We start from the raw sequence: 14,720 nt of genomic DNA, 5'->3' as shown, positions 1-14,720 counted from the left end.
ACTTCAGTCACTAACTGGTAGCAGCCAAATAGTGCTTCCCCTCCCCACTGATAACCACATATTTTAAAAAATGGATCTTGTTAAAATTCTACAAAGGTCTCTGGGCAGCAGTCAGGCTAAATTACTCCTGAGTAGTCCCACTGAAATTAAGTAGTCCTATAGAATAGCTCCTGAGTAGCAAAATGGAGTCACTTAATCAGGCTGCTGCTCCCTCTCTGCCTTTTAGCACTTAGCAATAGCAATAGCACTTACATTTATATACCACTCTATAGCCAGAGCTCTCTAAGCGGTTTACAATGATTTAGCATATTGCCCCCAACATTCTGGGTACTCAAAGCATCTGTATTTTGTAAAGTGTGTATAGAATATTCACCCAGACCTAATTCCTAAGCACACTGATCAGAAGTAAATTGCATCAAAGTCAATGGAATTACCTCAAGTAAACATGGGTAAGACTGACTGAGAGTTTCAGATAAAATGTTTTCTACCACTGTGATTAAAAAAGCTTCCAGAGTCCCACGAGAAACTGCAAGTTTTGGAAATATTGCTGTACCATATGTTCAAAATCATTGTAGAAAATAGCTCTGAAGCAGCTCTCAGCTTCTTGGTATACAAGATCCCTACAAATTAACTCTCTCTAGTAAATTCATTATATACAAAGCCTGAACTCAGAGAATCTGGACATCAATTTTTCCATTCTCTCTTTTTAATTTTAGGTCTTGTTTTATCAGCTCCTATGAAAAATACAGAAATATAGTTTCCCACCTCTATGGAAGAATGAATAAGTATTACTCACACTCCTGGTTAATTGTGCAAAGTAGGCTGCTGGTTCAAATCTTTCTTTTCTCTTCAAATGAATCCCTTCACTATGGCAAAACCTGAAGCCTGAGACACTTCTCTGTGACTGTTTGTCTCTGGACTTCCTACGTGCAGTTGGCAGAATACACGATTCCACAAGAACTGAAAGTGTTTTAAGTCCTCCTCTTAGCTCCAGCCCTGTACATCCATCCACCTGTTGAGACTTCTTAAAGGAATATCATTCTTCAGCATTCATGTTGCTATGCACCTGGTCTACAGATATTGGGATAAGGGATCTTTTAGGATAAAGTTGTGGGGTCACCAACATGAGACATGTGGATTCTGGGACATGGTGTGGACCCAACCTTAGGACATGGTGTGGACCCAACTTTTGTGGGTTTTTACTTGTTAAAACCCACAGAATGGTCACATGATTAAGCATAGGAAGTTGTTCCTACCCTATTCTTGATCGTGTGAATGGGCCTAAAGAATGCCACAACTACATTTTTGGGCCTTTCTAGACTATTGTATTTTTCCCCTTGCAATGAATGTGCCACTTTGTCAGCATTTTTCCCTCCAGCACTTCTATTGCAAGAATATAATTTTAATATTTGTCATTTTAAATGTGGTTTTAGCTTGGTCTTTTAACTTCTTTAATTTTATTATTTGTTTACTTTATATTAATGTTTTATTAATGCTGTGAGCCGCCCCGAGCAGTAGTGTAGAGCAGCAGTAGTGTAATGGAGGGGCGCGGTATATATACTAATAAATAAATAAATAAATAAATAAATACGCACTTCCCAACACACAATTCACAATATTCTGCCACAGGGAAAATGTGATTTTCCTCCTGGAAAAATTGAAACAGCCAGTATTGTGTGGGATATAATTGTTTAATAGTCACAGGGACCTCTTGGATAATGCCCGTGGCACATCAAGTAATGAATGACATGCCTTTGCTTTACTTTGCCTATAGCATTTTGTAAACTTTTAGAAGTGTAATTTTGTTTATCAGTTTATAACAAATTCTTTTAGAAGCTGAGCACTTCTTCCCTAGGGAAAAGGGGTATGCTTCAACAGAAGCAAGCAATGCCTTCCCATTTTGTTTTTAACTTGCACCTCTCCAAAGTTTTAGCAAGCACCATGAAAAAATGTTTCCTGTGTAGTTCATTGGGCAATGCCCTTCCCCAGCCAGATCTGACAACTAAGTGGAATTCAGAGTGTTCCCGGGTGCATTATTGAATTGTTCCTTTTTCTTTTCTCCAAAAGGCAAGGAAGAAAATGTCCAGTGGAGTGGCTTGGTTCGGTATGTCTAATTTGAAATGGTGGATTATGGTGGAATTGGTGAGGCCTGTCTGTTTGCTTAGTTACCATGCCCAAGGATACATAATAAGGAACAAGGAAATCCATCTTTGTTAATATGGACAGATGCAGCATAAACAATATAAATCTTACTTCCTGATTCTTAAGATCTACTTTTCATCTATTATAGTAATTCTCCTGGGTGTGCCTTGGAATGTGCGTCCCAGAGCCCAGCTGATTGGCTGGGTGGTGGATGCGCCTGATTGGCTGAGGCGCACCGAGGAGGATTGGTTGCCACGGTGGCGGCCCGGGCCGTGGAGGCCAGAGGTGGCGGGCCCGGCCCAGCTGTGGAGGCAAGGCCCAGGAGAGGGGAAAGAAAGTGGGGGGAAGAAGTGGCAGTGGGGAGGAGAGGTAGCTGAGCCCAGAAGCAGAGACTGGGGCAGAAGGGGGGGAGAGCTAACCACCGGCCCCCAAGAGCACACAGATGCTCTGTGCAGGGTCAGCTAGTTATTTAGAATTCTTTATTTTTGTCTCAATCATTCAAAATATTCAAAGTTGAATGATAATATACAGTAATTGTCTTATTTTAATGTTTTCATTATTTGTAATGGCTGACATACAGGACCATAATGGACCAGTGCAGTGACACAGTAGGAAGGGGGAAGAGAGAGAACTGGCACACCTGGGTGGGTGCTCTCTTGAGGGTGGTGGCAGTCAGAGGCTCCGCAGCTCCCCTCCTCCTCACCTCCCCTGCTAGGGGTGGCCATAGCAGCAGCAGCAGCCTCTGTCACTCCTCCTCAGTCAGGGCCCCAGGCAGAGCCTTGCTAGGGCTGGGGAGCCTTGAGGTGGTGGTGGGGCACCTTTCTCCCTTCCCCCCATTGCCCTCACTGCTTCTTTCCTGCTGGGCCTTCTCCTGAGGCATGAAGATGGTGGCGGCGCACCTCCAGAGAAACAAACAAATAAATAGGAGGGAAGAGGTGGAGGGGAGGCGAGCACTCCTCCAGTGAGGGCTGTGGGATTGCACAGAAGTAAATGAATCATGATTCAGTTCAATGGGCTTCCTTTTAAGTAAGTGACTGTTCTTTCTCCCTGTCCTTTGCCTTGTAGTAAGCAAGTGGGATTGCACAGAAGTAAATTATTTAGTTCAATGGGTTTCTTCTTCAGTAAAAAGTACACAAGAAAGGGTTGGATTCAGAAATCTGCTCAGCTGCTCTCCCCTCCCCTTCAGTGTTGACAAGCTCTAGTTATATTGGAAGTAAGCAGAGGAGGAGGGGGGGGTGTGGTTTGGGATCTCTGGGGAGGAAAGGAGGGGAAAGCTGAGATTTCTCCCTGCCTTCTTCTCTCCTCGTGGTGAGGGGGTGGAGGAAGCAAGCATGGGCGGGAGGGGTAGAGAACTGTCCATACTGCAACACGCTACAATGCATAAAATGTGGGGCAGAGCTCCCTACAATGGAAAAATGCATCTACTTTCCTGCAGCATATTTACAACATTGTAGGGCAAAAACACATCATTAAAATTTGAATCAAGGCATGCAAAATATGAACGGCACCCTGCTAACAACGTAGCGACACCGATGTGGAAACACAGGCAATATTGAGGGGCACTTAGTGGATCCGTTGTGAGTATGTTGCAGCATGTAATCTGGAAAACGCCCAGTGCAGTTAGTTGGGGAGTTCTGTTAGGCTGCTCTCTCACTGCTGCACTGGTGGATCCTTGCTCTGTATGTAAGCCAATATATTTTTATTTTGACTGTATGCCACTTTGGGGGTTTTGAGAAAAGGCATGCATTAATTTTACACAAACACACACACATGAATGAGAGAGAGAGAGAGAGAGAGAGAGAGAGAGAGAGAGAGAGAGAAACACAGTACAAACCACTTAAATTCCAGAGTTCAAGAAAGATTTGCCTGGTAAGAGTGATACCAACAGCAGCAACAAATCTAAAAGCACTTCCAAGGAATTCTACCCAAAGCTGTTATCAGGCTGGGGACTAAAATCAATTCTGATTAATCATGCACTACTACTACAGGTGGATTGAAGATGAAGTTGATCATTTACAGCCCTCTAAAAAGGGAGGTTCTAGAAACCTGATATCTGGACTTTGGTCTCTCTCATTGTTTGATTTTTACACACACACACACACACACACACACACACACGAAGAACCTGATGGGCAAGGACTGTCTAAAACAAAAACTGAAGCCTCTCTTCAGTGTTGACTCATTCCAAGATTAAATAAAATTAGCCGTGTTTCCGTTTACAGTAAACTTTGTCAGGACCTTTATTGCATTTGAAAACAGACTAAAATGTTACAGACCACATCAGGCTTGCTTTCTGGTGGTTGAAATTCACTTTCCATTATTTAGATTTTTATCATTATTAATCATGCAAAAGACTTGCACATGGTTACAAACTATATGAGAAAAAATAATCCTATTAAGTTTGCTATGCATATATGTATTTTTTAACCACCAAACCCACAATATCTAACAATCTTTATATTGAAAAATATAAGGAAAAGTAAAACACATTTCTGAGAAATAATCATAGAACAGCAACATTAAAAACAAAACATTCTGTGGTGTTCCAAACTGGTTTGGAAGGCAGTCAGTCATTTTCTTTTGTGTCTTCAGGATTTGGCACATGGCTGAGCAAACAATAGACAGTTGTAACTTCGTTCTCTAACAAAAAAGAGAGAGAGGAAGACAAAAAGAAAGAAAATTAGCTGACACCATGTGGACTAATTTTGGATGCTTTTGAGTTCCTAACTTGAAAGTACTCAAAAGTGACTCATAATGGAATGACTTCATCACCACCATCTCCTCTGCCCCACGAAACAGGGTATTTTAAATAAATAAATAAATCTCAACCTATTCTTTTGTTGCTTTCTGAAGCTCTAGATCCTAAATAGAACACCAAATTTTATTCAATAATTTCCAGGATATCAATATTCCCTAACTCCAGCCTTGAACATACTGGCTAATCCAGACTGACAAAATCCTGGTACTGCTCTGGTGCTAAGAGGGTGGGATAATTTTAGTCCATCTCCCCTTCCTTTTGAAGCTCACTGCGTGGCGCTCAGGCATGTATTTTCAGGAGGCATATTTGGCTTCCGAGGGAAGAAGAGATGGAAGGAAATTACACCTCCTCCAGAGCACTAGCACAATGTGACTACAACAGCACTTAGTCTGGATGTTGACCACTCTGCACATGAAAAGTGTAAGGCTATTTTAATTTGTGAAATGACAGCTTAGTTCAAATTTAAAATTTCAAGTGTAAAACACTGGCTGACATCTTGACATTTCTTTAATTGTACATTTATATCCCACTTTTCCTCCAAGGAGCCCAGAGTGGTATACATGATTATGTTTATCCTCACAACAACCCTGTGAGGTAGGTTAGGATGAGAAATAAGTGACTGGCCCAGAGTCACCCAGTGAGTTAATGGCTGAAGAGGGATTTGAACCTGGGTCTCCCTGATCATAGCCCAACACTCTAAACACGATACCACACTAGCTGTCAGTGGAGCACATGCATTAGGAGGGTGCCACAGGATTCACCAGGAGCCCTTGCACAAGTAACTCCCCCAGTCCCCTCTGCGTTCACTGCTGCACAGAGGACTAATACTTCCAAGCACTGCTTGTACTCCAGAAGCGCTCCGTAAGACTGGAAACACATTGCTGAGTTTCAGTGACATATTTACACTTGTACATAACACTTTTGGAGCACCAACAATACCTGGAAATATTAGCCTTCTTGTGCAGCAGTGTGCACAGGATTGGGGGAGTTTGGAAAGGCTTCCGCTGCATCCCTACAGACCCTCCTAACTTGTGCACTTTGACATTCAGGATGTCAGTCATTGAACATTTTCACCAGGAATTTAAAATAAACACAGCCATTCAACAGACTGTACATAAAGGCATGTTCTGCATGGGCAGGGATTGCTGTTCACAGCTTTCTTTTTTGAACCAGTTATTCAGGAATGATAGCAGAACATCTACTATCCAATGCATTAGACGCTTAGGAGATATTGGATCCCTGCCTAAGAAAGCACCGGAGTTACTAGAAGGAAGGAAGGAAGGAAGGAAGATTTATATAACATTTTAGTTCAGTTTAAACTTTATGGATTCCAATGGGACATAAATGCACGTAATTTATATGTAAGAACATAAGAACATAAGAATAGCCCTGCTGGATCAGGCCCAAGGCCCATCTAGTCCAGCTTCCTGTTTCACACAGTGGCCCTACAGGCAGGAGTTGAGGGGATGCCCTTTCTCCTGCTGTTACTCCCCTGTTGTGATCAACAAGATTGGGGTTGTTGTTGTTGTTAATATTATCCATACAAATCTAATGAAGAACCTTTAAATCATAAAGACTAAGGAACCTGTACCTTTGTCAGGGCTTGCAGTACTTGTATGTTCATATCCTGAGCCTCTGTTTTCCTCCTTGGGGCGCTCTTCTGAACACTTATGGACATTCAGTGGTATTCCTCCATCTAGATTACTTGCAACAATGTCACTTGTGGCTTTTTAAGAAACACAGATAATTAGAATCTCCTCCATGGGCCACTGTCATCTCATAATAGAATGACTGTGGAACATTCTGCTAGTTTCATCATATTATGCATTTGTTTCTTTATTGGTCAATGAGAGAAGTCCCAGCAAAGCCAGCACCACTCATACGCATAGAACATGTGATTTGTTGAATCAAGCTAGAACACACAGTAGTTCCACACAGAATCAAACATTATGTTTCTCTTCATGTCATTGAAAATGTTCGGTGTAACACAATACTCAAAGTGGGAGGAAAAAAGGAAGTGGGGTGGTTTTGTTTCAGATTAGGTCAGACTCACATCTATTGAAATAAATGGAATTTAATAAGATAAATGGGGTAACATTAAAAACAAAGTATAGAATAATGGGATTTTTAAAATCAATACAATGCATTTAAATAACTGCTTAATGTTCAAGCTTATGTAGAAACTATATATGAGCAAAGAACAGCAAAGAGCTTGTATTGGCAGTGTTTGAGTAAATCATCAATATAACTAGATAATTTACTGTTTAGGTAACACTCTTCTATATACTTAATTCGCTTAGCTGATGCTGGGGATGCATGCCGGCCAGCATTCCAGCCAAGTTCCAGCCAATGAGAGGGAGAGAAGTCATGTGAGAGACAGAGAGGGAGGCCGCAGACAGGGAGAGTGGTAGGGGTGTTTCGGCAGGGACTGCAGAGAAAGAAGAAAGGGGAGATTAAATAAGGGGAAACAGATGAGGACGGGCGGTGGGCGAAGCTCTGCCTCCCTGAGGAGGAGGAAGGCCGAAGCCAGCGGGGAGAGAGGAGACTGAGGCTAGGGGGAGAAGCAAGGCCCGGCCGCAGTGAGGAGGTGGTGGTGGCGGTAGGCCCAGCCACAGTGGGGAAGCAGTGGCGGCAGAATGAGGAGGCGGCTGGGCTGCCAGGAAAAGGAGGTGGCCACCGGCGGGCTGAAGGAGAGTGGCTGCCAGCGGGCCCAAGGAGAATGGCCGCCACCAGGCTTAGGGAGAGCAGCCGCTGGTGGGCCGAGGAGGAGGGCTGAGCTGTAGCGGGGGGGGCGGGGAGAGTAGCCACCGGCAGGCTGAATGAAAGCACCTGCCAGCGGGCTGAGGATGAGGGCTGAGTTGTGGGGGGGAGAGTGAGCGAAGTGAGTTGTGCGGGGAGAGAGCAAGTGAGAGAGTTGGGGGGGGAAGAGCGAGCAAGAGGGGGGAGAGAGTGAGCGAGAGAGTTGGGGAGAGAGCGAGTGAGAGAGTTGGGGGAGAGAGCGAGTGAGTTGTGGGGGGAGAGAGAGAGTTGTGGGGAGAGAGAGAGAATGAGGGAGTTGTGCGGGGAGAGAGTGAGTTGTGGGAGGAGAAGGGGATGCTACAGGCTCAGTGCACTGCCGCACAGATGCTCTGTGTGGGTTCAGCTAGTTTGTAATAATTTGTCTTGGAAGCAATGCTCATTTATTTTCCTGAATAAATAGGCTATGGTTTGTATTTGTTAATAGACTACATAGATTTGTGTTGTCATCCAGATGTAATAAATATAGCTCTTTAAAATAAGAAGTGGGATGGTTTTTACGTCTGCCTAAAAAGTAGTGGAATACTATCCCAGTCCACTTAGAGCACTCATATAACATTTTATGAGGTGTTATTTCATTGCAACAGACACCTCAATGGTTAATGGTTAAGCTAAGAGCATCTTATTTTCCTGAGCTTGTAACAGACGATTGGTTTCTTGTATACTGTAGCTGCTTTTGGTTCACTGGTGCTATTTTGTAATACCATTTTATCCTTGTTTTAGTCTGATTGTATGACCTTTTTGTAAGCCATTTTGTGGATTTTTTTAAAATGGGAAAATGAATTACATTTCAAAAATAAATAATAAGCAAACAAATAAAAGAAATAATTGCTGTTCTCATGTGCTATTACATTTGTTCTACAGAGAGTATAATCCTAGGCTCTGTCTTCAGCTACTTTGTATAATAACTTAATTATTCCTCATTGTAGCTGATGAAAAATAATATATTTCCCAGCACCAGCACACACAAAAGTAGTCTTTGGAATGGATAACAGTGTGAATATTTGTTTCACACTATGTAGAGCAAACATTTAATGAATGAGTTCATGTGTTTGCCTTCTGATCTATAACCAGCAACTGAACTCAAAATGGCTGTCTGCTCTGGAGAAGCAAAACCTCTGGGTGATTTAGGGCATGTGTAGATAAGACAGAATTGCTAAAGACAAGAGGCTTCTTCAGAGGTTAGTCTGACGGCTCACTGTACCCATGAGCTGTGGGTGAAGGGTAAGGAACCCCTGCCCCCACCGCATCACTCATTCCCATGCCCTGTTGCTCACAGGTCCAACGGGGCTTGTCTGAAGAGCGAAATGCCCTCTCTGTTATGGCAGGTGGACCCATGACTGTGAGGGTGGATCAGTCCACCCTCACAATCATGGGTCCGCTTGCTATCACGACGCAGGCTTTTCTTGCTTCAGACAAGCCCTGCCAGACCCATTAGCGGCAGGGTGCAGAAATGAGTTAAACTGCAGGAACGGGACTTCCTCCCTCTTCACCCCACTGCTCACAAATATGGTGAGCCTTCAGACTGACATCTGAGGGAGCCTAGGTAACCTGACAAACCAAGCAACTGATTATTTGCCTGTTCTTATGTTTGCCTTTAAAGTCCAGACTCCTTAGGACTAGGGTACTTTTGAACATGTTTCTTCCTTTGTGAACCTCCTGAGGCACTGGGATTTCCGATGGGACCTTGCTCTGGGTGCATTGTTTGGCCAAGTTGAGGCTGACATACACTAGAACCAAGGCATTATTGGTAGTGCACCCCAACTGTAGAATACTCTGCCCTAAGGGATACATGTTGCTAGGTTTTCTGATTTCTCAAAGAGGTTGAGTGTTATTCTACTAGTCCTTCAGATAATAATTTTTTGCTTTCTTATGTTTTTATATAACTTGTAGAAATTATGTTTTTATCATTGATATTTTACATGCGAGTGTGGTAATTTTGAATGGATTTTATTAGTGATAGCCAGCTAACTTGCAGATTCTTTAAATGGAAAGACAGGGGAAACCATGTCTACTGTAATTGTAGACTGCCCAGAGATGCAAGTTTTGCGTGGTATAGAAATATTTTAAATAAAATAAATAAATAAATACTGTAGTTTAAATCTTCAGTACAATGCTCTTTGGACTTGAAAGATCTGGCCAACTTGTTTCATCTTTATTACAGATGGGAGTAGTTGCCACTGTAAGGCTGTCTGCCTGGAACACATTATTCCTGTTCGGAAAGGAATTAAATGTGCCTCAATAAGCAAAAGTATTAATGGTGTTACTTACCATATTTCCTTCGCTGCCTTATTTTAATTATCACAGTAATTACAGTGGCAGCAAGAACCAGAAGCACAACAAGAACTGGCATCACAACTGAAAGTAGATTTGGTTCCATTTTTAAAGAGCTGAAATAGATATACCATTAGGTCCAAAAGAGTATTTGGAAACTGTCATGGCTGACCTCTCGCTTCCGTCTGAGTAAGAGAAGGCAGTACATTTTTACCTGACAAGGGCACTTCCCAGATTACATGCTACAACAGGGTGACTACTGTCCACTAAGTGTGCTTCCATACTGCCAGTGTTCCGTACTGCCATCTCAGTCCCTGCGCTGTCAGCAAGGTGCCGTTCACATTTCCAATGCCTTCTTTTGGATTTTATCCTTGCATTTTAGTCCTACAACATTGCATATGTGTCACCAAAAAATAGCTATTTTTTCGCCTTGTAGGAGGGTTGCACGAGCTATTCACGATCCTGCCATGCATTTACTGCTAAACAGTTAAAAGCGCCCAGAAAAACTGTTAATAAGATATCAGTGAAAATGTCATTTTATCTGGCTTTTATCAGATAAAAGAAGCAATTTTTGTTGTTCCTCAAGCCACCAGCAAAGAATAGTATTTACAGCTGCGTGCTTTTGGCTTGGCAGGATCATATTGAAAATGACCCCCAGAATCTCATACTCTTACAATGGGAAAATACAGCTACTTTTTTGCAACACACATACAACGTTGTAACACTATATTGCAAGGATAAAACCTGAAAGAAGGCATTGGAGACTGACAGCACCTTGCTGTCAGTGCAGGGACTGTGGTGTCACAACACAGGAAGTATGGAAGCACATTTAGCAGTTCTGTAGTGACAATGTTGTAGAGTTTTAATCTGGAAAGCGCTCAGGTGAATAAGTACAGTTGTGAAATGAGGGCATGTCTGCACTTGAAACATAGGTCAGTTTTAAAGTAGCTTAGTTATCATGGCTTTCCGCCAGGGAATCCTGGGAGTGTCTGCAGGGGCATAGAGGATAGAAAAGCTAAGAGTATTCTTAGTATCCTCACAATACTAGAATTCCTACGATTCCTTCGTGAAAGCTGTGATTATTAAAATAGTTTGTCACATAGCAGAATATAAGATAAAGAATTAGACGATACACGGACCATGAAAGCAGACCATATACATAAAGAAATATATATGCACCGTGTATAGTTAGTTATCTGTTCCAAAACTCACACACACAGCATATAAAATGGGTTATACCAAAATTACAATTCAATAAATCTTTTCAATTCAATTAACATTTGCAATTGACCAAATATATAAATGTTTTTAATACAAGTAATCAATTAAATCTCCCATAATAAATTTACATAGGATGATGAAACACACGGAATTTTGAGAGAGTTGTGGGAGAGATAATTTCTATTTCATGAGTCCTGAATGTTGTTACTTGAAGGTCAAATATTGTATCCAAAATTTCTTTAGGCATGTAAAATGCTATATAATGAAGGAATAAAATGTAAAAGACAATCCTTGTGGTTCCTTCCAAGTCCTTATTGGTATTTATTCTCGTAGATTCTTGCTCAGATTCTTGCTCTACAGGTGTCCTAGGTAGCTTTTAACCTGTTTCCTCCTGTTTAAGCAGGAGAAATCTACAGTGAACCAAATCACAATAATGCATATATCACCTTAGCATAGAAATACCTTCAACAAAATTCTTTATTTACTCAGAGAATTCATTTATTTCTTACATTTATCACTTTTAGCACTTTCATCATCGTATGTAAATTTATTATAGGAGGTTTAATTGATTACTTGTGTTAAAAACATTTATATATTTGGTCAATTACAAATGTAAATTGAATTGAAAAGATTTATTGAATTGTAATTTTGGTATAAATTTTGGTATAACCCATTTTATATGCTGTGTGTGTGAGTTTTGGAACAGATAACTATACACGGTGCATATATATTTCTTTATGTATATGGTCTGCTTACATAGCAGAATATGCCATTTTGAAGTGTGGACCATGATGCTTAGACTCTGTGACTGAAGGCAGTCAATATTTTTTCAGAGTGTTGACACTGGCGTGCTAGAGGCATCATTGCCCAAGGTATGCACACTCATCTCCCTATTTTCTCTGATAAAGCTCTTTCCATAGAGAAAGAGTTTTCCATAGTACCTTAAAACGCTGGAAACTGTTAGATGAAAGACAATAGCAGAAATGAGTGTGAATGTTATGAGCAACAAAGTCTCTGTAATACCACCATCAAGTTCCTTTAAAACTGTTTCCAAGACAACAGCTTGAAGACAGAAAGCATTTGCTATTAGGCTTATGGGGATTCTGTCGGTCTAATCCTTAGTCTCGAAATTCTTAACTAGCTGGGCCGGGTGCAGAGCATCTGCACCTTTGGCTGGCCGGCCCACCCACTGCCTCTGCCTTTTGCTCTCCCCCCACCCCCACTGGCCCACCCGGGTTTCTGGCAGGCCAGCCGGTTTCTCCCCACCCCTGCCCCCCGCCCGCTTCTTCACACACACACTTTCTGGTTGGCAGGCCAGCCAGCCTGCTTCTTCTCCCCCCTGCCCAGCTGACTAGGCTTTCCGACTGGCTGGACCACTTCTCCCACCCTTCTCTGCCTGCCCCCCATGCCTTCTGGCAGAAAGCCAGCCCCACCACTTCCTCCAGCCCGCCCGCCAACTTCCAGCAGAGGCCACCTCCTCCCTTAGGCCGGGCAGGCCCAACACCACTTCCTGCTCCCGGCGGCCAGACTGGGCTAGCCTGCCACCACCGCCTCTTCCCTGTGGCTGGGCTGGCCTGCCACTGCCTTCCAGCGGCCAGTCTGGTCCGCCGCCACTTCCTACGGCCGGCATCGCTATTTTCTCCCCATCGCTATCCTATCTGGCTGCTTGCGAACTCTTGCGAGAGCTGCCACACATGAGATTAGCAATGGGTACATTTAAGAGAATTATATATAAAGATCCCCAGTTTCTGGTACCTGCCATGCAGCATCCTCTTTCAGTGCCAAAGCAGGGATCAGGAGCACATAAATTAGCAGCCAAAATATTAGAGCAAGCTGTCACAGGCATGAGACAAGCTGGCAGCAGGAACTAAGATCTCAAATGAATGTCCAGGATTATGACAACAGGTAAACAAGTGATGCAGGAATGATACAGAAAGGAACTGGAAGTGAGCAAAAGCAAAGGGCCCAAGCAGCTATACCAAAGGTATTAGTCCTTTGTAAGGTGGAAGGACCACTTTCAGTCTCTCGTTTTCTTTACACAGATGACAAATGGTCATAGCAATTTTAAACATACGTAACTGTCAGGGAGGAAGCAGCCAGTATCCTTAAAACTGCAGAGTGAAACGGAAATAAACTATGATAAGAAAAAATGAGCCCTGAGTGGTGGTGTGAATTACAATTTTCAGTTTCTCCACACCATAATATAGGACCCTTTATGAACATAGGCTAGGAATGATTGGATGTAATTTTCAAAGCTCAGATTTCAGACAACAGAACTGGGATTTTGTGCTCTGTGTGAAATGTACATTTCCAGCAACATAATAAGCCCTGACACCGATGAGAGAAAGGAGTGCCATCTACTGGATCATCCTTATTTCTTGCAATGCCAAACTCCTATTCAGAGTTTCTTTTCCAAGTATTTGATTAAATACTGCTTTGTTGCTGTTGTTTTTAGGTTGTTTTTGGCAGGTGGGTACATGAAATACAAAGGCTGACATTCAGACCAAGCAAGTACTCCAAGGGAGGGGCCATTTTCAATCTGCCCTTCCCCCTAAAGCTAACTGTGACCCTCAAAAATAGGTCCCTCCGGGTTGTGCAAGACTTCAGAAGGAAAAAGAGGTCAACACAATTTGCCCCTCCCTCTGTACCTGCAATGTGTGTTAGCTGCCCAAGCACTTTCTTAGACTGGATGTTGGTCAAGGACGGCATGATAATTGTTTCTTCCTTCTGCAAAGGCCACTATTTAAACTAGAGTGTTCTGTACAGCACATGAACCCATGAAACTGCCTTATACTATTGGCCTCAGGCAATGAGTGTGGAGGCCCCTCATCCCCCTCTGGGGCTGCCACTTCTTTTTCTCTGTCTCCCCTTACCAGCTCTGCCCCCTGCCTCACCAGCCTCAGTCCTGGGCCAGAGCCAGTGGCTACCACCACCCCTCTTCCGCCTTCTGGGACATGCTGGCCCTCTGGCCTGAGCTGCTTCTCTTCATCCAGCTTCACCAGCTGTCTCCAGCACCAAACTTGTCTGCTTTGTCTTCTCCAATCTGGGAGAAGACAAAGTAAACAAGTTTAGTACTGGATGGGAGAGACAGAGGGGGAGATGAGGGAGGAGGGAGGGTGGAAGGGAAATTAGTCTGGAGAGCAGTGCAGTGGTGTCAGTGAGAGGCAGATAGGCTGGTAAAGGTGGATGCACACAGCTGGCTGTGCTGTGGAGGGCAGAGTGCACTCTGGAAAGTGAGGCTGGCAAGGGGGAAGAGAGTTGGCCTGAGCATTGTCCCCTGACCCAGGAAAGCAGGGGTGCTGAGGGACACTTGAGGTCGCATCAGCATAGGACTCACTCAAGGGACAGAGACTGCAAGGTGGCAGGGCAGCACATTGTGATTCGCCTCAAGCAGGCATTGAGTCACCTATTTTACTTGACTGAGTAAAAAAAAAAAAATAGGAACACTTTTCAGTGATGTGGTACCCCTGCTAACTTGGCAAAGCGGCACCTTTTAACGTGGTGATTCTCTTTATTTAGCAGGGGGAGA

At 43.2% G+C, this 14,720-nt stretch overlaps 2 protein-coding genes across 2 annotated transcripts in view; both read right to left on the bottom strand.

Annotated features, from left to right (window-relative positions):
* Positions 1 to 948, bottom strand: part of PIGR (polymeric immunoglobulin receptor) — a 91,472-nt gene extending 90,524 nt beyond the window's left edge. Inside the window, exon 1 of the mRNA XM_053249665.1 lies at positions 797 to 948. The gene's annotated coding sequence lies outside the window, so the exon portion shown is untranslated. The remainder of the gene's footprint in view (positions 1 to 796) is intronic.
* Positions 949 to 4,363: 3,415 nt separating this feature from the next.
* Positions 4,364 to 14,720, bottom strand: part of LOC128324748 (polymeric immunoglobulin receptor-like) — a 35,664-nt gene continuing 25,307 nt past the window's right edge. The window contains exons 7-9 of the mRNA XM_053249689.1: positions 9,968 to 10,086; positions 6,492 to 6,626; positions 4,364 to 4,782 (exon numbers count right to left, since the gene is read on the bottom strand). Coding sequence (XP_053105664.1) covers positions 4,709 to 4,782; positions 6,492 to 6,626; positions 9,968 to 10,086 — 328 coding nt within the window. The 3' untranslated portion in view covers positions 4,364 to 4,708. The remainder of the gene's footprint in view (positions 4,783 to 6,491; positions 6,627 to 9,967; positions 10,087 to 14,720) is intronic.

This window comes from Hemicordylus capensis, chromosome 4, assembly GCF_027244095.1.
Source record: "Hemicordylus capensis ecotype Gifberg chromosome 4, rHemCap1.1.pri, whole genome shotgun sequence".
Classification (NCBI taxonomy): Eukaryota; Metazoa; Chordata; class Lepidosauria; order Squamata; family Cordylidae; genus Hemicordylus; species Hemicordylus capensis.
This window is presented reverse-complemented; position numbering and strand designations above follow the sequence as displayed.